This window comes from Anticarsia gemmatalis, chromosome 18, assembly GCF_050436995.1.
Source record: "Anticarsia gemmatalis isolate Benzon Research Colony breed Stoneville strain chromosome 18, ilAntGemm2 primary, whole genome shotgun sequence".
Lineage (NCBI taxonomy): Eukaryota > Metazoa > Arthropoda > Insecta > Lepidoptera > Erebidae > Anticarsia > Anticarsia gemmatalis.
In genome coordinates this window covers 691,833-714,513 of record NC_134762.1, presented here as the reverse complement: position 1 = coordinate 714,513, position 22,681 = coordinate 691,833, and the positions used below count along the sequence as shown (strand labels likewise).

General features: G+C 37.8%; 4 protein-coding genes across 6 annotated transcripts in view; 1 reads left to right on the top strand and 3 right to left on the bottom strand.

Annotated features, from left to right (window-relative positions):
• Positions 1-666: 666 nt before the first annotated feature.
• LOC142980602 (uncharacterized) lies at positions 667-10,792 on the bottom strand. 2 transcript variants are annotated; one of them, XM_076126073.1, is made up of 15 exons: positions 10,267-10,792; positions 9,502-10,171; positions 9,071-9,244; positions 8,524-8,711; positions 7,132-7,227; positions 6,545-6,653; positions 6,107-6,168; positions 5,568-5,719; positions 5,091-5,185; positions 4,589-4,661; positions 3,924-4,047; positions 3,136-3,262; positions 2,770-2,883; positions 2,020-2,199; positions 667-1,604 (listed from the first exon to the last, which is right to left on the bottom strand). In XM_076126073.1, the coding sequence occupies exons 1-15, from the start codon at positions 10,717-10,719 to the stop codon at positions 1,432-1,434; spliced, it is 2,790 nt and encodes a 929-aa protein (XP_075982188.1). In that variant the 5' UTR covers positions 10,720-10,792; the 3' UTR covers positions 667-1,431. The 2 variants fall into 2 exon arrangements, with proteins under 2 accessions (XP_075982188.1, XP_075982189.1); XM_076126074.1 differs by having other exon boundaries at positions 8,569-8,711.
• Positions 10,793-11,005: 213 nt separating this feature from the next.
• On the top strand, positions 11,006-13,504 carry Ufm1 (Ubiquitin-fold modifier 1). 2 transcript variants are annotated; one of them, XM_076125964.1, is made up of 4 exons: positions 11,006-11,138; positions 11,225-11,281; positions 12,808-12,938; positions 13,338-13,504. In XM_076125964.1, coding segments are annotated over exons 1-4 (264 nt in total). In that variant the 5' UTR covers positions 11,006-11,136; the 3' UTR covers positions 13,412-13,504. The 2 variants fall into 2 exon arrangements, with proteins under 2 accessions (XP_075982079.1, XP_075982078.1); XM_076125963.1 differs by lacking the exons at positions 12,808-12,938; positions 13,338-13,504 and adding an exon at positions 11,404-12,389 and having other exon boundaries at positions 11,043-11,138.
• Positions 13,505-13,830: 326 nt separating this feature from the next.
• Positions 13,831-20,075, bottom strand: Alg11 (ALG11 alpha-1,2-mannosyltransferase). The gene is made up of 9 exons (XM_076125961.1): positions 19,859-20,075; positions 18,506-18,733; positions 17,950-18,182; positions 16,943-17,160; positions 16,173-16,295; positions 15,605-15,766; positions 14,986-15,184; positions 14,452-14,647; positions 13,831-13,996 (listed from the first exon to the last, which is right to left on the bottom strand). Exons 1-9 carry the CDS (start codon positions 19,876-19,878, stop codon positions 13,915-13,917), a joined length of 1,461 nt encoding a protein of 486 aa, XP_075982076.1. The 5' UTR covers positions 19,879-20,075; the 3' UTR covers positions 13,831-13,914.
• A 377-nt stretch (positions 20,076-20,452) lies between these two features.
• The window catches only part of crm (cramped chromatin regulator), a 40,621-nt gene continuing 38,392 nt past the window's right edge, over positions 20,453-22,681 (bottom strand). Inside the window, exons 20-21 of the mRNA XM_076126045.1 lie at positions 22,181-22,323; positions 20,453-21,753 (exon numbers count right to left, since the gene is read on the bottom strand). Of these exons, the coding sequence (XP_075982160.1) occupies positions 21,634-21,753; positions 22,181-22,323 (263 nt within the window). The 3' untranslated portion in view covers positions 20,453-21,633. The remainder of the gene's footprint in view (positions 21,754-22,180; positions 22,324-22,681) is intronic.

Here is a 22,681-nt window from a genome sequence, read left to right as displayed (position 1 = left end):
GTACCGAAATTAGAAAATATTAAATTTTTCCCATGATTAAGACACTAAACCCTATTTGTATTCTAAATTTTAAGCTTCTAAGTCTGCTAGAAGTACCTTAGACTTTTGATGATCGGTGAGTCAGTGAGTCAGTGAATCAGTGAGTGACAAAATTCAAAATTTTAACAAGTTGTCATTCTTAAACTACTGGTTCAAATTGACTGAAATTTTAAATATACCGTGTTTATACCATGACTGATTAGTTGCTGAAAATCCAGGCTTCTTGTTTTATCCACAACGAAATTATAGGGGTGTCAAAAATAGCCCGAATTGCTTCGAGAAAAGGATGTTACGGCCGTGCCGCTTTTTTTTTGCTCGACTTGCGGGGGCACTTCCGTGCCCCCAGATAATAATTACCATACGGAACCAAACCCAAGACCTCGTAATCTGTGGTTGCATACACTTCTAGGTGTTAGTGTGCTAGAATCGAACTCGATGGAAACGTCGGGCAAACAAATCATAATTTTGAATTTTCAATCGCGCTTAAAACCCGTTGCATTATAATATCACACGAAAACAATCACAAAAGAAATGTTTTTCTTAAAATAGCAATAAAAAAAATATTAAAGTACCTTCAGTCGGCAAAACAGTAATCCCAGTTATCATTTATAAGTAAATCCAAAATCGCATGGTTTATCAATTTTATTGAACATACATAATTTTTTTTATTTCTATAATATACAGATATTTAGGTACATTGGTTTAAACCTAATCTTAACACTGGAATGATTTAAAATAACATTTTCAACAGATCTTTTGAGACTAGAACATTATTAAGTAGGAATATGCCTTGAGTACATTTTTAATGAATTAAGGCAGAATCAATTAATAGCAGAGGTCTTTATTAAATAAGCTCCTGCCTAGAAGAATGATTGAAATAATATTATGAAATGCATAAAAATAAAACAAAAGATAAATAAAGAACGAAATTAAGTAGTCTTACTTAAAAACAGAGTATCGATCTCTCAGTAATATAATCCAAAACACGGGTTAACTAAATAGCTTACACTACGCTTATAAACAAAAAAGTTAAAAAATTGAAGGTTCAGAATTGGTTTCACCAGCTTCTGATGAAATATAGAAAAACTAGTGGCCGCCCACGACACCCGCGTGGACGTGCGTGAGTTTTCCCGTTTTTATAACATTTATATCAAAGTATTTCCCCCTTTTGACCCCCTTTGTGGAAGAATTGTCAAAAATGTTCTCTTGTGTGTTCCTCTACACTTCCTAAGGAACCTTCATACCATATTTCAACTTTCTTCTCTCAGTAGTTTCGGCTGTGCGTTGTCCATCAATATTATTATATTAGTTAAATTAAGAATGTTGTCAACATCTTTGGCTGAATATACATCGAAAACAGAGATAAAATTACTTACAGTTATAGTAATAATACTAATTGTTATCAAACGAGGGGTTGCGGAGTCCGGCTGCCTTCTTGAAGTGTCCGGCGATCAGGTCCAGGGCGCGGAAGATGAGATCCTTGTTGATCTCCTTGTGAGTGAAGCTGCTTATTAGCAACCTCGCTGCCGCTGATACTGTCTCTTCACCGAACACGTTCAGTAGACCTGGACATAGATGGACATACAAACATATTTATTTTATAAATGCTAAAGTCTATCTATGACGCTGTCACGACTATACCACTGAACTGTCTTTTAAGACCATTATTGACAAGGTTGAAGTTGAAGGCCTCAGAATCGAATAAACCCCAGAACATTGATTTATTTAACCTAGACTATAGGTGGGTGCGGGGATCAGCTAGTACGATAAATGGTACATTATTCAAAAAAAAATTATTAAGATATTTTGTTGCGTACAAAGGATTGATTTTGATTTATTTCGGGATATTAGCGAGACTAGTATGAAAATATCGAAATAGGACTTTGCCAAACTTGGTAGTCGTACTCGAGTCGACGTGATAAACAGTTACACGCGTTTTTAATTGTAATAGTTTCTTAATAATATATGTTATGTTCATACCAGGAGTACTATCAAGTACAGCGCGGCAAGTCTCGTCGATATCGACGCGTCGCTTGGCGTCGGAGCTGGGGAACGTGTTGCCGTCTCGCTCCGACACCTGCTCGAACAGCGCGAACACCTGGCGCCGCAGCCACGCGCCCAGCTCCGACAGCCAACACTCCAGCAGGGACTCTGTTAGATCTAGACACAAATGTTGAAAGAAAATCATGAATTTGGATAGAAAAACCGTAAACTATAGCTTTTTTAGCAAGTGATTTAATAGGACGACTTAAAAAAAACACAGGTTTATTAATGTTTGGATCAATATTGGTGGAATTTTTTTAATAAAGTTAATTGTGAATAAGTCGGTACTTAATAATAATAATAATACAAATTATTGTACTATACATGACATGAAGGACCTTTAGCCCTACCCATACGTTGAAGGAAATAAGCCATTGCAGCGGTACGTTGTATATCCATACTCCATACTAATATTATAAATGCGAAAGTAACTTTGTCTGTCTGTCTGTCTGCTACTAAAAAAAATCTTCTCAATCACGCTTAAACTACTGAACCAATTCGCATGAAATTTGGTATGGAGATATTTTGATACCCGAGAAAGGACATAGGCTATATATCATCGCGCTACGACCAAAAGGAGCAGAGTACCAGTAATTAATGTTACAAAAACGGGGAAAAATGTCACCCATTCTCTCTTATTGGACGCAAGCGAAGGATCAGCTAGTTATAAATAATCCAGGCACATACCGGCGAGCAGCACCGTGGCGAGGCGGTGCGCCACGTGCGAGGTGGCCAGCCCCGCGCCCGCCGCCGCCGCGCCCGCGCCGCACCAGCACGCGCCGCGCGACCCGCACCACTCGTCTGACACACACACATGCTACATTACAAGCACTGACTGATTGACTGACTGATCGACTAGCTGTATGACTTGGTGATAATCATCGTAGATCATTAACTATGGAGGATGAAACATCAAATTTTAGACAAGGGGTGCGCTTCTTGATGTCGGAATCACTTAGGGTGTAGAACAAAGGATGAAAGTTTTTTGAAATTACGTTAATTTTGGAGCCAGAAAATCTGTCATATTTAGAGAAGTAACGTCTGGCGACATACCGAAGTCCTCGGGCGTGGCGGGGCGGGCGGCGGGCGCGGGCGCGAGCTGCTGCAGCGAGTCCAGCGCGGCGTCCACGTGCGTGTAGGCGCGCCGCCCGCCCACCAGCCGCGCCACGGCGCCGCACACCTGCAGCACCACGTTATACTACACTGCCGTCTTTTAACTATAATGCCGTTATCTTCAAAAACAATGTTTCGAGATATTCGCGAAAAGACGCGAGAAAATAAATATGCAAAGCTTTTATTTCTTTTCTCGCGCTTTTTTATCGAATATCTCGAAACATTGTTTTTGTAGATAACGGCATAATAATTAGAGGACGGCAGTACAACTTAACCGGCCTCAACAACAAAACAATATGAAAACTACCTCATAGTCAAAAACATCATAGAAAGGTGACCAATGACCGAATAGTAAATTGTTCTTAAAACCTGTTAGTGCAAGTGAGAAGTTAAAATTACATACGACATTACTTGCAATAACCTGAATGTAACCGATCCATTATTATAAAAAAAAACAGATTTCACAACTTTACTTTCTCTTTTTATGTACAACATTATTATTTTGAGCCTGTATCGTCCCACTGCTGGGCAAAGGCCTCCCCCATAGCTCTCCACTGCAAACGATCTCCGGCGGTCTGTATCCAATCTGGGTTATAGGAGTCAAGCTCGTCTCTCCATCATATACAACATTACAATATAAATATTTATACAAAAACAAATCTAGGCAACTACCAAGACGTAGAGGTTACTAACTAGTTATTATATTATAATAATAAATAATTACTCACACTAAGTTCAATGCTGGTGCAGACATATGTCCAGTCGTGGAGTGTCCGCGGCGGCTCCTCGCCCTCCGCGCCCACGGCCGTCTTGATGGAGTTGAACACTCCCGTCACCGTGCGCTGGAACAACCTGACACATACGTCTAATGCTGTAGCTCCCGTTACATTTATGGTTCGGTTTTTGATGTGGGGAGCACATAATAAATATAATACACAGTGCAAATACGAAAAAAATTAAGTATCCACACTTGGTCTGCCGCTGGCCGCCAGCGTGGTAGTCTCAAGGCCTAACCCCTCCCTCATTCCGGGAGGAAGACCTTTGCCCAGCAGTGGGAGACGTTTTTTTTTTTTCATTTTTACTAGTCTGTTTGAGTGTCCCACTGCTGGGCATAGATCTCCTCTCTTTCCTTCCAAAATCACCCTATCGGTAGCAAGATCTGACCAGTCCAAATGCGTCCCGGTCATCCCGCCATCTCCGTTTAAGTCTCCCGTGTCTGCGATGACCATCCTCTGGCATCCAGTTGGTTGATGTGGGCCCACATTTCCCGATGCAAGCGGATTATGTGTCCGGCCTAGTTCCATTTCAGCTGCCGGTCTTTTCACCTACATTTCTCTGTTAAGGGTATACTATTTCCACAAAAAATATGTGAATGTTAAATAAATCTACTTACTTGTCAAGTCTCTGCATGTTGTTAGAAGTCTGACTCGGTGAGGAGTTTCTCTCTAAGTTCATGTCATACTCGTCTGTAACAAATACATCTTATATTAAAATTCAAAGAGCGGTTTCACTTTCGCGACGTGCACGTAGGTTCCCCTCATTACGAGAGAGGACCCTTATCCGACAAAAATCGTAGCATATGAACCTGCGTGCAAATAACACTAACAGCAATAAATAATTGACGAGGTTTCAAGTATGCTAAGACGTGCTTAAGAAGTTAGGAAGGCCACCGCAAGAGCCTTATCCCTAGACTAAGTTAGGAACTATTGCCACGTTGCAACTGACATTAATATCAAAGCATATTTTAATGTCTTATACTGCTAAAGGCTTCCTCTTTAGAATACCTCGGTGTGCCAAGACAGTCTTGATTCGCCGTACCATACCGATATAATGGGCGCTGAGCAGCAAGAATAGAAAAAAAGAAAGTACCTAGCTAGAGAATGATTGCTAGGTACCTGCGAGTGTGGCGGTGTCGACCGGTCGTGTGGAGTGGTGGTGGTGCGTGCGACCACGCGTCTCCTCCGCGCTCTCCCACCACACTTCTTCCGCTCTGCAACAACAAACTATGTTAGAATATCACTATTTATAGGTAACAAAATAACCAGCCATAGTATCCAAACTTTATTATATGTCTCTCAGTGCCACAGGTTCAGGTTAAGGTATGTATGATTTTTTTTTATTCTAATTTTATTTAGGGGCTTTTTATTTAAAATTATGGAACTTATAGCTAGTAGCTCAGTGTATGGTAAATGATCAGTGGATTAAGGGCATTTGGTTGGATACTTATCTCAATCTCGACAATACTACAAATTTAATCAAATTTGGCATACAGATAGTTGACAACCCGAATTTCACATAGAAAACTTGTATCCCGGGAAATATTGTCGCAAACGAAGTCTCCTAGTACAATAATAATTCAAAGGATGGTTTACCTGGGGCTGGCGTCGGCGCGCTGCTGCAGCAGACAGCGCAGCTTGGCGATGCTGGTGGAGAGGTCGGCGGCCTCCTCGTACTCGGGCTCGGGCGAGTCCGCCAGCGGCACCAGCACCGGCTCCGAGCGAGCCGCGCTGCGGGCCTGCGACGGCTGTATACAAACACGCAAATGTTATATGCAACTGAGGCGGTTAACAATCAGTAGCCCCCGGTTTCTGAGTACATTTAGCGGTAGTTTATCTATTCAATAGCGTTTTTTTATAGCAGTCGAAACGCTATTATGGCATAGGTTAAGCATCCTATGGCGCGGTCATTCCGTTTGATGGGTGAGCAATTTCAGTGATTCATGTCCTATTTGTTATTCATAAAGGTAAGTCATCAATGAAAAAAAAAAAAAACAAAAAATTTGCCTTTAGGTTAACAAATAATTATACGGTTAATATAACGCGTTTGTTCCATTTTATGTCACAATAAGGTTTTTGTATGGCCTTGTGACTGAAGTACGTGAAATAATATTACAAGCAATATCATTACTTACCACGCTGTCTTGTGATATAACACGTTGTTGTTTCAGTAATGGCGGCACGGAAGCGTTGTCATCTGAACAATAAAAAAACATTTATTCACTAAGTAATACAATAAAGTTATAGCCTGATTTTTCCAGTCAGTCGCATCGGCTAGCGACATTTAACATGCCTTTTTCCCATAGAGGAACGCAGAGACCAAAGAACGCCACTTGGTACAAAAACTTAAATCCGACATTTAAAACTACTTGAAATAATTTTTTTTTGTAGAATCCGCTTAAAAGCTTATTTCTTTATGATACATTTGTCTTTAAATCGATAGCGGTAGAAATGCCCCAGTAAAAAGTTTTTTTTTTAAGTACTATAATACTAGTCAGACTAGGCAATACACTAATGAAAAAAGCTTATAATATTATAAATTAAGATCGCGAGTAACAGATCAGTTTGCTTACCTCTCTGATTGTTATTAGCGTGAACATCTTTGAATTCTTGTATAGGCTTGGGCCGCGGCACCTCCGACGGTGGCGTCTTGTCAGATCTATGATGCGACGGTGACTTCTCCTGATCATATCAAATACACATTACATAAATTAAACTTGTTACCATCCTACTGCTGGGCACGGGTCTCCTCCCGGGATAAGGGTACGGGTTTAGGTACACGATTCTGGTCCAGAGTGGGTTATCGAAACTACAAGATAAGGGTGTATATTGTACTTTTCACTGACACTATAAAATATAAACACACTGTTGGCTGGTCGTAGTAGTCGAATATCGGCTAGCAAAATGATACTTGTGTGGAAGACAGATGCTTGCAAAACTTCAATAAATAAGTATAAAAGCATAATACTAGCTTCTGCCTGCGACTTTGTCTGCGTGAATAGATTTCCCGGCGTAATATAAGAAAAAGGCTAGGTTATAAACTTTATGCTAGGTTATAACAACATTTCATGAAAATCCCTTAAGCAGTTTTTTCATGAAAGAGTGTCACACACATCTCACAAAGTTTCGCATTTATTATATTAGTAGGATATGAACGTACCTGCGAGTCATCACTAAGGCCGGTGAAGCGCAGTCCCTTCTTCAAGCCAGCGATGCCAAAGTCCAGCAGTCCCTCCATCATGCCGGCCGCCTCGTCCTGTGTCAATTGTTTAAACTACATTGTAACAAACATGACGCCTAGGTTTTATATTGTGTCTAGCTTCTTACCCTATTTATAGTTCATTCTTAACTACAAATATGAAATAACTGGAATGATATTGAATTAAAGTGATATAATTACATTTCTGGTTGTGTTTTTCAGTCTAGTGCTTAAAATGTAATATTTCACTTGACTAAGCAAATGAAGATTTTATCGAGCACTTGATTCCAAGAATAAAATATGACATTTTGACTGCTATTATGCATGGAAAATCTGTCGATAAGGTGTATTTTTTTTCTCGGGAACTACTTGTCGTTAATGCATGTCAGTTTTTTTTGGTAGCTACCAATTGAAATCTAGTGAACGTATTTTTACATTTATGTACTTTCCACCCATATTAAGATGATAAGTGAAATTGGTTAAAGTGTATTAATAAAGGTTTTATGTAAACTGAAATGGTGATGGTAATAATAGTAAAAAATTGTGAAAACAAAATGTTATGTTGCAGTCGGGCTCCATCCTTGCAGAACTATGTCTGTGGGCTGATAGTTATATTATTGTGTAAATAACAGTGAATATTAATAATTATAGTGCGAACAATAATTCTTCAGAATATAATACCTACCATCAGCATTGCCATGAATCAGTGCGCAGTTGCTAGTCTTCAGTAACCGGTGGGCGGCAAGATGACTATATGTGTGTTTTTAGGTTTACGCGGCCGTAGATATATTTATGACGACTATATTGTGTAAGTCGCGACATTCGATTATTTAAGGTTAACGTGCTTTTGTAATACTAACTACACAATTAGTTGACAGCATGCAAGAGTTAAGTGATCCATGCTAGGTTACATGCGGTATATTGTGCAACTATCAAAGTTTTGTTGCAGTAGGTTTACACCAGTGTCGACATATTGATATTTTACCCGTAATGATGTATAGATATTTAAATAAACAAAGTTTTTAAAACAACGGTAGGTGATCTGCTTAATCGTATGAAAATCATGGTTGATTTTCACAAGTAGGTATTGTGTAATTTTCACATTTTAGTTTTGTGCTCGTAGGGTGGTCACTGCAAGCACAAAAGGCGAAGCAAAAGGCCTTTTTTCGATCGCGTAAAAGCGATGTTTTTCAGTGCGATGTTTATATCCTATCCATAGAAGTTGGCTTACCACCGTTTGTTTCTTACAAAAACGATACCATGCTCCACACATAATCCAAAAACGACTACTAACATAACGCACAGCATCTAATAGTCAAAGCGTAAGCAGAAAGTATCGTGCAAACAACATACACTGGAGATTTGCTTGCGGGGCACATCTAATACTTTGGCTTCCACCTGTAGGTCGCCGATCTTCGTCTTGGCTTGACTGACGGTAGTCTGAAGGTCTTTCAGCAGCTCCGTGGGCTTGGGGCTGTTCTCCTTCTTGTCTTTGTGAGGACTTGAGTCTATTGGGTCCACTTCTATTGTTTCTTCTTCACCTGTGAGAGGGTTAATGAATCTTCGATTTACTTTTACGCATTTTTTCTGTCAATCAAAATCATAAGATGTCCAGTATACTTCTGGCAGTAAACAAAAGGCAGTCTTGTTCAATAGTGTGCAGCAATAAGTACTTAGATTAAATCTCGGACCCTGTTTCCAAATGAATAAGCTGCCTTGCGCGCGGCCGCAAACAGTCGTCTAGTTTGTTTTTATTATAAATTTAACTCTTAAAAAGCGTGACTATCTATAGAATATTAATGATTGAATATGGTCAATTAAAACTCTAAACATACTTACTCCATGAGAAAACAGCTGTATGGTTTATCTGACTACAAATAATAATAGTAGTAAAACATACCAAACCACAGTGGTTGTGGTGACTTGCTGCGCGGCGGGTTGGGGCTGCCGTCAGCATCGGCGTCCTGTCCCCACAGCCGGCTCAGCGTGATCTCGCCGTCCAAGCTCGCTAGAAGGTCCTGCCCCAGACTGATGCACTGCAGGTCTATGTCTGTCTCCCATGTCTTCACACTGCCTGAACACACAACACACACAGTTGTTATTTCTTTCTTTAGAATTTACATTAACTAACTTGATGGTACTTGATTTGCATGAATGTGCATTTTTTTTTATATTGTAATGTTATATTCAGTGAATTCAAAGAAATGTTCATAAAGTAAGCAAAATCTGAATTCTAACTTGATGAGTTTGAAAATTGCATAAAAATCTGGTCAGTTTATTTTCCCTTCAAAATGTTACATTGAGGCAGCAGAGGAGAAATTTCAAACTTACCCTCAATAATTCTATCGTAAATCTTCACTTCATTACGTCCTTGCCTGCCTCGTCTCTGTCTCAACACTGGTGACGTCTTAATATCTACAGGCTCGGTAGTCATCACTGGCATCTCTTCAACAATATCAGCTAATGGCTCGACAAGGGGCTCCTCTTTACCTTCCACATTATTCGGTAATACTAGACCCTTGATATTCTCCGATGTTAACGTAGATTCTATGACTGACTCTTCTTTCTTCTCCAAAGGTATTTCTTGAGGAATTTCAATTGTTTCTTTTCGTTCTTCTGTTACATTTGGTTCTGATTTACCTTTCAATATCATCAACAGTTTGTCATTTAACCATTCCGGGTCTGCAAGTGTGTTGTCAATAAAGTTGTCTAACTTTTTAGATAGAATACGTACAAGTAGTTCTGAGTGCGGAGTGTCCCATAGTTCCCAAGGAACTAACTCTTTGAACACAATACGTAAAATGTTAGTGCAATGGTCAGCTGATTGTATTTTTTTGTTATTCTCATCAAATATTGGATGTGATTTCTTGTAAAGAGTATCTATGGCACTAGTTGGTGTCTTTTCGTGACGTTTCACAGCTTTCTGGTACTCTTTCAAGTGTGATGCTAGTATTGTGCTTAAGTCTACAAATACATCTTTGGATTCTATTTTATTGGAAATCTGTAAACAAAATAAACAGGTATAATAGCTTATTTAACACACATACATAACTTAGTGGCACTATTCACGAAATTTAATATTTTACAAGTACCCACCTTAAAACTTTTCCCAATAATCTGATCCAGCATCTGTTTGCAAGCAAACGGGAAACCTATCTCCTGCGAGATGAACGGCACATACCACGAAGACACCAGCTTCCTTTCCAACACCGTCGAGATCACGCTCAACTCATTTGTATCATACTCACACCACTCAGACGGCGGTGGTCGACGAGACTGAGGCAACACTCGCGACAAAAACGTAAGATACGGATAATCCTTGATAATACCCTCCAAATCATACTTTATTGGCTTGTTCAACCTCAATAACCACTGGATAAACTTAAAACTAACACATAAGGACACTATAAATAATGTTAGAATGTATAATGGGAACCAAATTCCAGTTATTGGTGAAATATCTGTTACGTAGTTCAACAGCACACATATTAATGTTCCAGTACACGAGATTATTGTTGTACATTCTATTAGATTCCTTTTAAGTAGCATTTTTGATTATTTTGAAATTTTAATAATATTTTGGAAAGAAGTTTTGTCCTACTTTGAATATTTATTGATCAGTTGGCCGTCAAAGTGACATTACTGAAATGTTTAAAAACACATCCATGCTCATGCAAATTATCTAGTATAAAGGTTATCTGATACAAACAGTTATCTATTAGAAATAATGCAACTTCAGTTTTATTAGATTTTATTGTATGTCTGAGAATTAATAATATGACTTTTGGAATGTAATAAACGAACCACGAAAAACTATTTCGCATGATCATGAAACAAAACGTTATTTTGACAACAATGGCATTGACATTTAGACAACTAACGTGTCACACGTCACTTTATTTTCATGTGAATTTCTGAAACATTCGGATTTAGTATTTCTAACGGGAATTTGCTATATTTAGAAATATGTAAGTGAATATTTTAGTACATTAATATTTAATGTAATTCTCATTGAGTTTCATAATTTTTTACCTCCAAAATTTCCTTTGTTCAGGTCGAAAGTGACTTTCAAGATTACCCTAACTTCTGACCCGAAACTGCCGTTCAAAGTGTAAGTTTTAACTTGTATTTTATCACAAATACCGTTGTTACTTCAACGTAGAGAGCTCTTTCAAGTGACGCATGTTATTTTACCGTAAAATCATAATAGTCAATTCAGTTTCTCTTCTACAGATGCTGAACATTCCATGGCTCTACGTTGAAGTTACACGGTCTAGTCATGGACACAGCTGTCATACAACAGTTCCTCAACTTTTTCCAAGACTATATTGACCTCTGTCAGTCAAACAACTGGCCTGACAATGACACAAGTGAAGAAGAAATTAAAAATGCTTTTCTAATATCTCAGCATATCGAAAAATGCCTCGATAAACTGCACAAAAAAGGACTCGTTACCGAATTTATGTCAGCATTAAATGACAGTGAAAATATATCAGATTTGCTTAAAGACTGTTTAGTGGATCCACCAAAATATATACTTAAGAAAATAATTAACTCTAATACAAAGATAAACCAAATGGATGTTGGATTTAGGCTGTTCTTAGAATTGTTCTCTGAGGACAAGTTAGAAGGTTGCTTAGCAGACTTGATGCTTGAAGCAGCATCTAAAGAGACATTACTAAAAAACTTAGACAAAGAGATACCACATGATAGAATATTAAAGTTTAAAAGTGAAGTGTTGTTGTCAGAACTGTGTAATTGTGATTCTGGTGTCATAGACTTAATCAAAAACTGTAGTCAGGCTACAGTAGAAGTGTTAGTAGTTAGCCTTTTAAACAATGACTCGCAGTATCAAAATGCGGTCAAACTTATTGCCGATGCATTTCTTTGCGTAGTTATAAGTAAAGATATTGTATTCAAACAATTTTGGAGACAACTTTTCAAAGTAGATGATAGGTATTTAATTGAAATGTGTTTAGAAAATTCTGATATTTTTACGTACATAGTTGAAGCATTGTCTGATTGCTGTAAGTTAATACGAGAGTGTATGACGGCAGAGTCATTTTACATAGACTTAAGTAAAGAAGAACTTGATGGAATAGTGCAAAAGATATACACAAATGAATGTTTGAAATCACAGTTTTTAGATATTGTACAAACTTATGATAGTGATGTGTCTTATTGGCAGAATATTTCATGAATATATTTTCTACTTTGTATGATCGTTTTTTATTTTCAACCAAAAGAAAGCTGAAGTCTGGCTATGCACACATTTCTATAGAATGACAGCTGATTATACATTAACAATTCACTTTTTATATTTTGAATTGTGGCAAGGCCCATCTTCTTTGAAAAAAAAAATGAAAATTCCATTCCTGTGCGAATTTTGATCGCGTCTATCCCATACAAACATTAAAAAAAAGATTATCCAGTTGAGTTTAGTTGTTCAAAAGTCAAACATTTCGGTATTTCATTTGATTTATATAAATAAATATTAGCCTTTTTCTTTCCATGGAAAATAGAGTATCACCTTGCTATATTTAACAGATTTGTTTAGTAGACCCTGTGAAAACATCGACACAACACAAATTATGTATTTTTGATTATAATACTACATTATTTGGGGTCTCTTCATAGATTGAGCGTGCCGGAAGCGACGCCGTTCACAGCAGTGCTGAAGTTCGCGGCGGAGGAGTTCCGCGTGGAGCCGGCGACGAGTGCTATCATCACGGACGACGGCATCGGCATCAACCCACAGCAGACAGCTGGTGAGAGCCACTATTCAGTATCCACTTTAGTTCATACAAGTGTGATAGATCAGAGATTACTCTTACAAAACGAAACTCTTCAAAAACTCGAATCCTAGATCTTATAACAGTGTTATTTTGTAGATCCTTGTATTAAATCGTTAAATTCCGTCTTACTCGAGTATAAGTGAGCTTACATACCTGGCCGCCCACTTTTAAAAACAGGCAAGTCAAAAAGACTGGCCTGTTTTTAAAAGTCTTTTTAACAGCATAACATCAACACCAAATCCAGGCTACTATTAAAAGCATTCTAATAGAAATCAAAGCTAAATAGCAACTACACAGCACGGGAAAACCTAAGACCATGTGATTAACTGTTATATACACTGTATATTAATGTAAAAGTATATTTTGTTCTAGGCAATGTGTTCCTGAAGCACGGCTCCGAGTTAAGGTTGATCCCTAGAGACAGGGTGGGCAGCGTCGCCACGTAGATACATTCCACTGCTATTTAATTTAAGCATTATATTTGTATACATATTATATCAAATTTATCTTTATGTTGTATATTAAATGATTTTTTACTATTGCTACATTTTATTTACACAAACAGACCTGAAGCATCTGAATAAAAATATAAATAGACCTACGACCATCACTCACTATATCTCAATTTAAGCTTAAAATAATTTATTTCGGCGCCTATCTATAATTATATACAAAATTCTGAATTTAGAACATCAGTGACTCGCAAAAATGATAAAGTGACAGTGTCCTGGTCAATTCATTCATTTATTTGAATTTGGAAATACCAAGATTTATGACAAATAATCTAGATAAATATTGTTTCCAAAGGTTCTCTATTAAGTTATTAGATTATAAGAGCAACATAATTAAATTCTATAGAATAAAATTTGTAATAAACTTTGGTTTAACTTTATTAATAGTGTACACTTACATCTAATGGAACATTATGTACTTGTATATATAATAATATCTAGTCTAGTCTTATGAGTGGCTCCGCGGCGCGGAGAAATGCTTTCTCAAACTCCATCTCTGAGAAACGATCCACCGATGCTCTGTGGACAAAGACAGATCAAGTTACATAGCGCACTAAGAACCGGCCAGTTGAAGTCTAGTTCATAGGCTAGGACTAGGCTAGTAATTGAGTACTAAAGCGTAAATGAATTACCGAATAATTTAGTAGCTTAACTGAACATGAACAGTTTTGTCAAGTCGATCAACTTTGTAAAAATTTTGGGTGCGAAAATAAGCTTAAGAAATTGTCCAGATTCAGTATTTTTTCCCCGATAGGAATTTTATGCTGACAAAGATTTTTTTGAAGATTCCTTTTATCTAAAATTTTAATGGCAAGTTTTTATCAATATCACACTAGATACAGACAACACCAAGTGTTTCAATTGTTCTCAAAAGCATTGTAAACTTGGACATAAATAGTTTATTTTTTCTATCTTTACAACTCTAAATAATAGGGACTGAAAAGCTTCAAAGTACTATCATAGTTAGCAATAACCTGGCAGCTTCAACGATCCTCCTCTTCTCGTCGCTGGGCAGCGCGATGACCTCCAGTATGGCGCGCGCGTACTCGTCGGGCTCGGCGGCGAGGTAGCCGGTGCGCGACGGCTCGGCGCTCTCCACGATGTCGGCCAGCGGCCCGCCCGAGCGGTGCGCGATCGTGATCAGCCCCGCCGCCATGCACTCCACCACGCCTGTGTCATTATATTCATTTTTACATTTAATTTCTGTGCTAGGATCCCCATATGGTAGTGGGGGTCAGCCTTCCTAGTATTACTCCTCCACTTCGCTCTAAAAAATATAAAATTCTGACAATGAACCAAAAAAATTATCCGAAGACGAGTTGTTTGTTCTAGTTTATATCGAATGGTACCACTTTTGACGGAAATCAAACGTGACGTAACTTCCGAAAGACGGAGAAACTCAATATGTACAATGGTACATGGTCACCCATCCATAGAACAACCTCGACAAGCGTAGATTAACTACAATAAAATGAAATAATAAATATAGTATACGATAGTATACGAACTGATGCCGAAGTGCTCGTTCCACATGGCGTGCAGCGCCAGGCTGCAGGTCTGGTACAGCTGCAGCAGGCGCGCGTAGGGCGCGTTGACCACGAACTGCACGCTGTGCTCCAGCGACAGGTGCTTGGCCAGGTCCTTCAGGTTCTGCACGCGCTCCTCGTCCACCGCGTTACGGCAGGAGCCTACTAGCACTAGTTTTATCTGAAATAATAAAATAGATTTATGTATTTCATTTATTTTAACCCATTATTGTCCCACAGCTGGGTAAGGGTCTCCTCTCAAACGAAGGAGGGTTTTGTTTATTAGGTCGGGAAAAAGTCTTTTCGCATTATAGTATGTATGAACTTGTCATAAAATCTTTTCTCTACACAAAAAAGCTAGATATTTGGGTACCTCACGAGCTCACTGATAGAAACCTAACGAACCGTGTACTCATTTGTGACAAATTGTTCGCATGGTTTTGCAGAGCTCCCTCAACCAAAAAAATATACTACTTTTAATAAGATCATCATCATAGCACATAAAAACTGTTAATAATAGGAATCGAACCCAAGACCTTAGCCCATAGTTGCGGTGCGACAAGGTGACAACTTAACTAAGTATTCTAAAAATACAACTGACCTTATTCCAAAGCACTTCGTTCTTAACCAGCAGGTTCCTCAGCTCGTACATAGCTTGCAACATCAGCGGGTGGTCCTTCTCCGGTCTGAACTGCGCCACGGACAATATACGGATGGGGTCCGAGTCCTTCACCAACGACCGCAGCTGTTTCAACTCTGACACCTGGACAAAAACGTATTTATTTATATAACATTACAAAAATAAGAAATACGAGTGGTGACATCTAGCGGTTAGTTTCGACATTACCATGCAAGTACCCACATTTTCCTGGTATAAAATCTTTCACATGTCACAAAAATATTAAATATTTACCCGTCCCGCAGTTATTATATGAATTGGTAGGGACATTCCTACTAGGGCTTTAGGCTTTAGTAGGAATAAATAGCAATTTTGAGAATTTTCTATCATTTTCCTAAAAACTTCAACAGGTAAGCTTGTATTAGGAGTAGATTTACGTCATAATTACAACAAATTAGACGTATAGCTGTAGCTTCTCGATTGCAAGTACATTGCCTTACCCATTGTCCTATGTTTGTCATTGCCTGTAGTAGTGAGTGATTGTACTGACCTCGCACGGCGGGTAGACCCTGAAGGTGCTGAGCGGTATCTGCCACAGCTCGTTGATGTGCTCCTCCGTCCACGTGCCGTTCACCATCACCACGTCCGCGCACCGACCCACCACACCGTACAACTGAAACAACACGTTATCCATACTCCATACTAATATTATAAATGCGAAAGTAACTGTCTGTCTGTCTGTTACTCAATCACGCCTAAACTACTGAACCAATTTGCATGAAATTTGATACGGAGATATTTTAGACCCGAGAAAGGGGAAAATGACGCATTTTCATGGGAAAATTCAGGTGGCGGACGAAGTCGCAGGTAAAAGCTAGTTATCTATAACATTCATTTTATTGACTTACGTAGACTTGCGAAGTCATTCAAAACTTTGGATATTGTCCCACTAACACCACATAGCTTGACTTCGAAGAAAGCGTGGCTGCATTAAAGGATTCGTCCTTTCGATGACGTGGTACTGTCCTACTGCAAGATCCTGACAACTATAAGACCTCTCCCTAACTGTGCCCAATTCTGGACAAATTAATCTGTCCATTTTAATAAGTTTTTGGAGTTTTTTCATCTAGTATATTCGCAGACATATAGCACGTGCGGAATACCTTAGTTTCCTATCTTCTATTCTATTTTCTTATCAAAACTGGGGTTATTCTAAAACACAAATCCTAACCATCTTTGGACAACACACGTGGTCATTCAATATCTTACTACACAGATATTATCCTATAATAACCAGAATAATTATAAAAGGTCACTCACCCATCCAAATATCTTATAATAGAGCAGCTTAACCCACGTGAAGAGCGGGTTCCTGGCTATAACACTAGCGTTGTTGTACGACACGATGCGGTGCTTGACGCGCCGCATCATGGCGCCCGTGATGGTCGGGTAATGCGTGTACGTGCCCACCGGACACTGCGCCAGGTAGCGGAATATTGGGTACGTGAAGGCAAAGCCTGTTGTATCTATGTATACGTCTGGAAGGGAAAAGTAACTTAAATAAATTGTTATGTTCATTGAAATTTTTGAGATTGCATTCCCTACTCCCAAACGAGGGAGCTACTCTCAAACAAGGGAGGATTCAGGTGGCCAAATGCAGGTTGGAGACTTTGTTACACCGTCAAGATATGTGTTAGATAATGAGATATGCGATAGAAAATGTGTTAAACAATTTTTAGCATGGTTTTAGGTGTCACTTGCGTAGACGATGCTTACTTGTATCACTCTACGGCATTCTATAAATATTATAACATTAGTATGGTGTAAATAATAGTGATTCGTCCATGTTATAACCTTTTCAACCTCGTTTCATTTAAGTAAGTAAACAAGTAATGAAATATTAGTGTTTGCACAGATGATGAGATGTGTTATGAACTCATGATTAATATTTAGATGTTGGCGAATCAACATAAACAATATCGCGTATTGGAAAATGCTCAGGTATATTAAGTATACCGTATAGTTGCAAAGAAGTGTATGACGCGACGACGAAACTTGACACCGATTGGCCAGTCAATTAAATGGTTTTTGTGTTGAGTCTACATTCTGTTCGCTTTCTACAGCAATGTGTGTTAAAGTTGTTTGGCGGCACCTTATACTTTTGCTCAAATGTGGGCATTTTTTGAGGCTCGTAAAATACATTCATATATATGGAATGACATCTTTTTCCTAAAGGTGTAAGCAGAGACCAAAGGGCGCAACTTGGTACTATCATAACAAACTTACTGGTAAAATATTTACATCAAAATTGACCAGTTAATCTTTACCTGGATTCAACTTCATAAAGGCTTCCATCCCAAGCACCATGGATCCCAAACTTTGGAACAACAACGTAAAGTACGGGTATGACTCAGCCTCAATAGTTCTCTTCATGCTCAAACGTACAAAGGTGATCTTGGAAGCTTCTACTTTAACATTGAACTGGTTCTGTGCTCGATTGAGTATCGTTTGTGGTTCCGCTGTGTCTACTGTGTAGATGAAGATGTTTGTATCTGGGTACCTGGAAAAGTATTACTTAGCTCAATATTTTATTATAATTAAGTGAAATGACTCATTTAGCCAATATACTGCTGTTGCTGCTAAATTTAATTGAATTAAGTTAAACCAAACTTGTCCAAATTATCATTTTCACAAATATTTAGCATGAACATACATACTAGTAATTTCTGATAATAGTTGGGTATTCCCAATATAATTTTAAATCAAGGTAAAATGATAAATAATTTATTTTACCTTGATAAATTTAATATAATAAAAACTGATCACCATTAAACATAACAGTTTAATCTATAAAAATAATAATTTTTAGCTCAAAATACGTACCTCGCAAGCAAAGCTTTAATCGCCACCCAGAGCACTCTCTCACCCCCTCCCCCTGCATTACAGTAAGGGTGGAAGAAGGCCACATTAGCTCCATCTCGCTTGCGTCTTGCCAGCTTACGTTCCTTGATGCGCATGTACCATGATGCGAAGATGAAAGCGAAAGGTATCAGCACAAACGTACAGAAGAGAAGGAACGCTATGAATATTAGCGGTAGGATTACTATAAGGCTGCAAAGAAAATAAGACACTAATTAATGAAATTGAATTTGAGTGGAAGTATAATAAGAAAAATTCTGTACAAACACTAACCCCTGGTATCTGAGTACATTTAGCAGTAGATTATCTATTCAATAGCTTATTTTTTTGAGTTTAAACACTATGGAATAGATAAACTACCCTAACTACTAAATGTATCAAATGGGGGGTTAATATTTTATTGTTTTTTTTTTGTTTTTAACCCATTAATGTCCCACTGCTGGGCAAGGGTCTCCTCCCGTAATGTGGGAGGGGTTAGGCCTTGAGTCCACCACGCTGGCCAAGTGCGGGTTGGGGACTTTACATGCCCTCAATAAATGTATTAAACAAATTTTAGGCATGCAAGGTTTCCTCACGATGTTTTCCTTCACCGTTGGAGCATGTGATAATTATTTCTAGTACACACATAACTTCGAAAAGTCATTGGTGTGTTGCCTCAGGCTCGAACCTGCGACCACTTGCGTGGGAGGTGTCAATTTAAACCACTCGGCTATCACTGCTCCCTAAGCTTAATTTAGTAAATAGACAACTTAAGACATTATTTCTTAAGATAACTTATTGTTCAAATCATGTGAAATATGGCATGGCAAAGCTTAATTTTCTGAAACATTACATTTTATGATGTTTCATTTCTCTAAGAACTGATTGATTGATTCAAATGTTTTACAGATAATATTTAAACTCTAGAATATTCTCTGCATTGATATATTTAACATAAACTGATTATTATTATTGATTCAGCGGTTCATAATTTTAAATGTTATCAAAATAATAAATTAGGTTTAGTTAATCTTTTAACAACTTGTAGCTTGTTTTCTGAATTATAAATGTTCTAGATCGCGCTTTATCAGTTGTACAGATAATACTAAGTGCAATTCCATGTAACAAACACAGGGAAAATAATAAGCTTGTATGAGGAAACCATAAAGTGTAAAAAATATTACACCTAATTATATCGAGTTATTTTCGAATTTTGTCGATATTATTGAATATTCTGTCTCCCCAAATGTAGTATAACCAGTATTTAATCACTTTATAGGTATTAAATAAAGTAGTTATGAGAATTTTAATAAATAAGACAATAACAAAAACACTTACATGAACCATTGCCAAAACATTGTAAAAAGTGTGTTTTATCCGCCGGCCATATACACTAGTATCAGAAAACTGTATTATTTCATTAAATCTGTATTAAGTACACACATCTGGTATTATTTATCGGCTTATTATCAAAAAGAACAATATATTATTTAACATAACCTAACACGGAACGTAAACATCTTCGTTGGCAGGTCAACCATAGAGTCACACCCACGTCGGTAAACGTCAGTCTGATGTAAATCGACTACCTATGTTTAGAAGTATGAGTCAGATTATATCGATATACTGCTGACCTTGACATTAGTCGATATGAAACATGAACGTATGGGCCCGATAATTCTTTATTTTTGCAAGGATAATAATATGAATATGTAAGTATAAGTCTCGTTTTACGATCAAACAACACTCGTTTCTAAACATCAAATCAAGTTTATTGCATCAACTTTTAATAGTGGTACTTTGGGTTGACATGTCAACAACAATAGTTTTAAACTTTGAGGTGAATTTCGTTTTCTTACCCTTTGCGCGTTCATCAAGAAAACCGCGTTTTCCAATAAAACCTTAATAAAAGGTATAAAAAGAAACGCAATAGTCATAAAATCCATATAATTTAACACACATCTAAAACTAACATGCATATCAATGATTATTCTTAACATTAATCGTAAAATAATGTACAAAATATTTTGTAAGCGTACTTATAAAGGTATCATGATACATTTTATATACTGCGCCAACTTTGGTAGAGACACGGTCATGTGACACAAGCCTACGTCATAGCGACTGTCTTACCCCCGGTTTCTAAGTACATTTAGCGGTAGTTTATCTCTTCAATAGCGTTTAAACACATTTAAAAAAACGCTATTGAATAGACAAACTACCGCTTAATGTACTCAGAAACCGGTAGTAATATGTCATTGTAACTATTTACTTGCAAAATCCTGTAAAAAATATTTATTCAAAGTTTGATTTTAACAGGTTAAATATTTTCTTTTAATTCATTAACCGTATCACTGTCGAATATAAAAATATAACAACTGTATTTTGTCACAACGATTTGATTAAAATGTCACATTATTTCTACATGTTCATACAAAGACAAATTCTAATCACTTTTACGACAACAGGATAATAACGTAAGCAAGTACCACTCATAGAGTGCAAGACCATAATAAATAATGCTTTAGGGTAAGTCCAAATGACGGAAAAGTCCGTTATTTTTTAATTAATTGTATGGTTATCGGTCAACTTAGTGTCAAAGTTGTTCAAGCCGCCCGAAAGGCCTCTGACGTCGCTTAACGACTGTTATCTTAATTGATAACAACCGGGACCGACTTTTTATGTGCCTTCCAAAGCATGGAGACGTCCAATTTAAACACCAATAAACGCTCACCCATCTACGAAATGAGCGCGCCGAGGGTTGCTTAACCCACAGGTTGTTTACCGGCCGGTGAACACAACTGGCTACGGAGGCCTCGTTGTTGACTACAAAATATTATATAAGTATTTTCGTCCAAGATTATCAACTTAGTAATTGTTTTTGTCTAATAATTATTATATTCAAACAAGTCAATATTCTTAGCAGCATTGATACTTTTTTCATATTTAGCAGGTTGGATTTTTTCCCCTTAAACTAAAACTAATATGAAGAAGCCAAAAAACTGATTTCGAGGCTTGGATTCATTTTGCATAACCACGTCTAATTGTAGTCATCTGGACTTTCCCTAACACACGTTTTATACTCGTACTTACTACTATAGTAGTAGCGATATCTAAGTGAGATCTTCCGGCCCTAGTTCCGGCTCATCGGTCACTTCGGCGGCGAGGTCAGCGAACTTGGCCACGTAGTCCACGCTCGACTCCGCCATCAACGACTGCAGCTGAGAGTCCACCTGACAGACAAACATACATACATAAATATAGTATTTTTCCCATTGTGGAATGGTAGACAGAGACGAAAGATCGTTCCATTTTTTTTATGATGTCACTACTGATTTACTTTCGAAGAAGTAGGTTAGCAGATGTCTTTCTAAAAATCGCCTAAAGCCCAACTTTGTAACCTAACGTATGGGTATAAATGTTACTCTCGTATCCCGTACTGATACTGAACAAACTAAACTAAACTACTGACCTACTTTTATATTTTTTTCATGGAGGTAATAAAATAAATAAATGAAATGAAGGCTCTCTAAAACTAAATCAATTACCTATTCTGATCGCTTAAACGTTTAAAATATTATATCTCTATTAAAAATTAGAATAAAATATTTTAGAAAGGTATCAATTTTTCTAAAAGCGTGTGGTAAGATGGTAACTAACAGCGAGGTCTGGCTGCGGTCGTCCCTCCAGGTGTCCGAGGAAGCTGCTGAGCGAGAAGTCCTGCACCGAGCCCTCGAACCAGCCCTCCGCGTCGTGCAGCAGGCGGGACGGAGACAACGACATCGACTCCGACGGCAGGAAGTCTGCACAAAGGGAAAAACAAAACAATGTAATGCTAATATTGTGAAAGTCTGATTGTCTTTTTCCTACGAATATGTGGCGACAGGAAAAAATCAAATTGTGTTGGAATAAAGCTTGAGAATCACTAAGGAAAAGGTGTCAAATCGTAGACCTAAAATGTAGCTCATATTTGACTCAAACTTCAGCATTTTTCTCTAATCAACCTATAATTTTCATTTATTTACTGAATTTTCAGTTTTTGAAAGCGGGACTGTGCCGCGCTGGTTACTTAACTATAAACAATTAGAAATTAAACCCTACACAATCACTGCGGTAGTAAACAATAACGGATATTTTCAAGAATTAAATTAAATTTTCAGC

Coding starts and splice junctions, on each gene's coding strand:
- LOC142980602 (XM_076126073.1), bottom strand. CDS start 10,719: ATGCTACTTAAAAGGAATCTAATAGAATGTACAACAATAATCTCGTGT. Junction 9,245..9,501: donor TTACGATAGAATTATTGAGG/GTAAGTTTGAAA, acceptor TTGTGTGTTCAG/GCAGTGTGAAGACATGGGAG. Junction 3,263..3,923: donor GCACCAGCATTGAACTTAGT/GTGAGTAATTAT, acceptor GTGGTGCTGCAG/GTGTGCGGCGCCGTGGCGCG.
- Alg11 (XM_076125961.1), bottom strand. CDS start 19,878: ATGTTTTGGCAATGGTTCAT. Junction 18,183..18,505: donor ATTAAAGCTTTGCTTGCGAG/GTACGTATTTTG, acceptor ATACTTTTCCAG/GTACCCAGATACAAACATCT. Junction 15,185..15,604: donor ACGAAGTGCTTTGGAATAAG/GTCAGTTGTATT, acceptor TTATTATTTCAG/ATAAAACTAGTGCTAGTAGG.
- Ufm1 (XM_076125963.1), top strand. CDS start 11,450: ATGGACACAGCTGTCATACAACAGTTCCTCAACTTTTTCCAAGACTAT.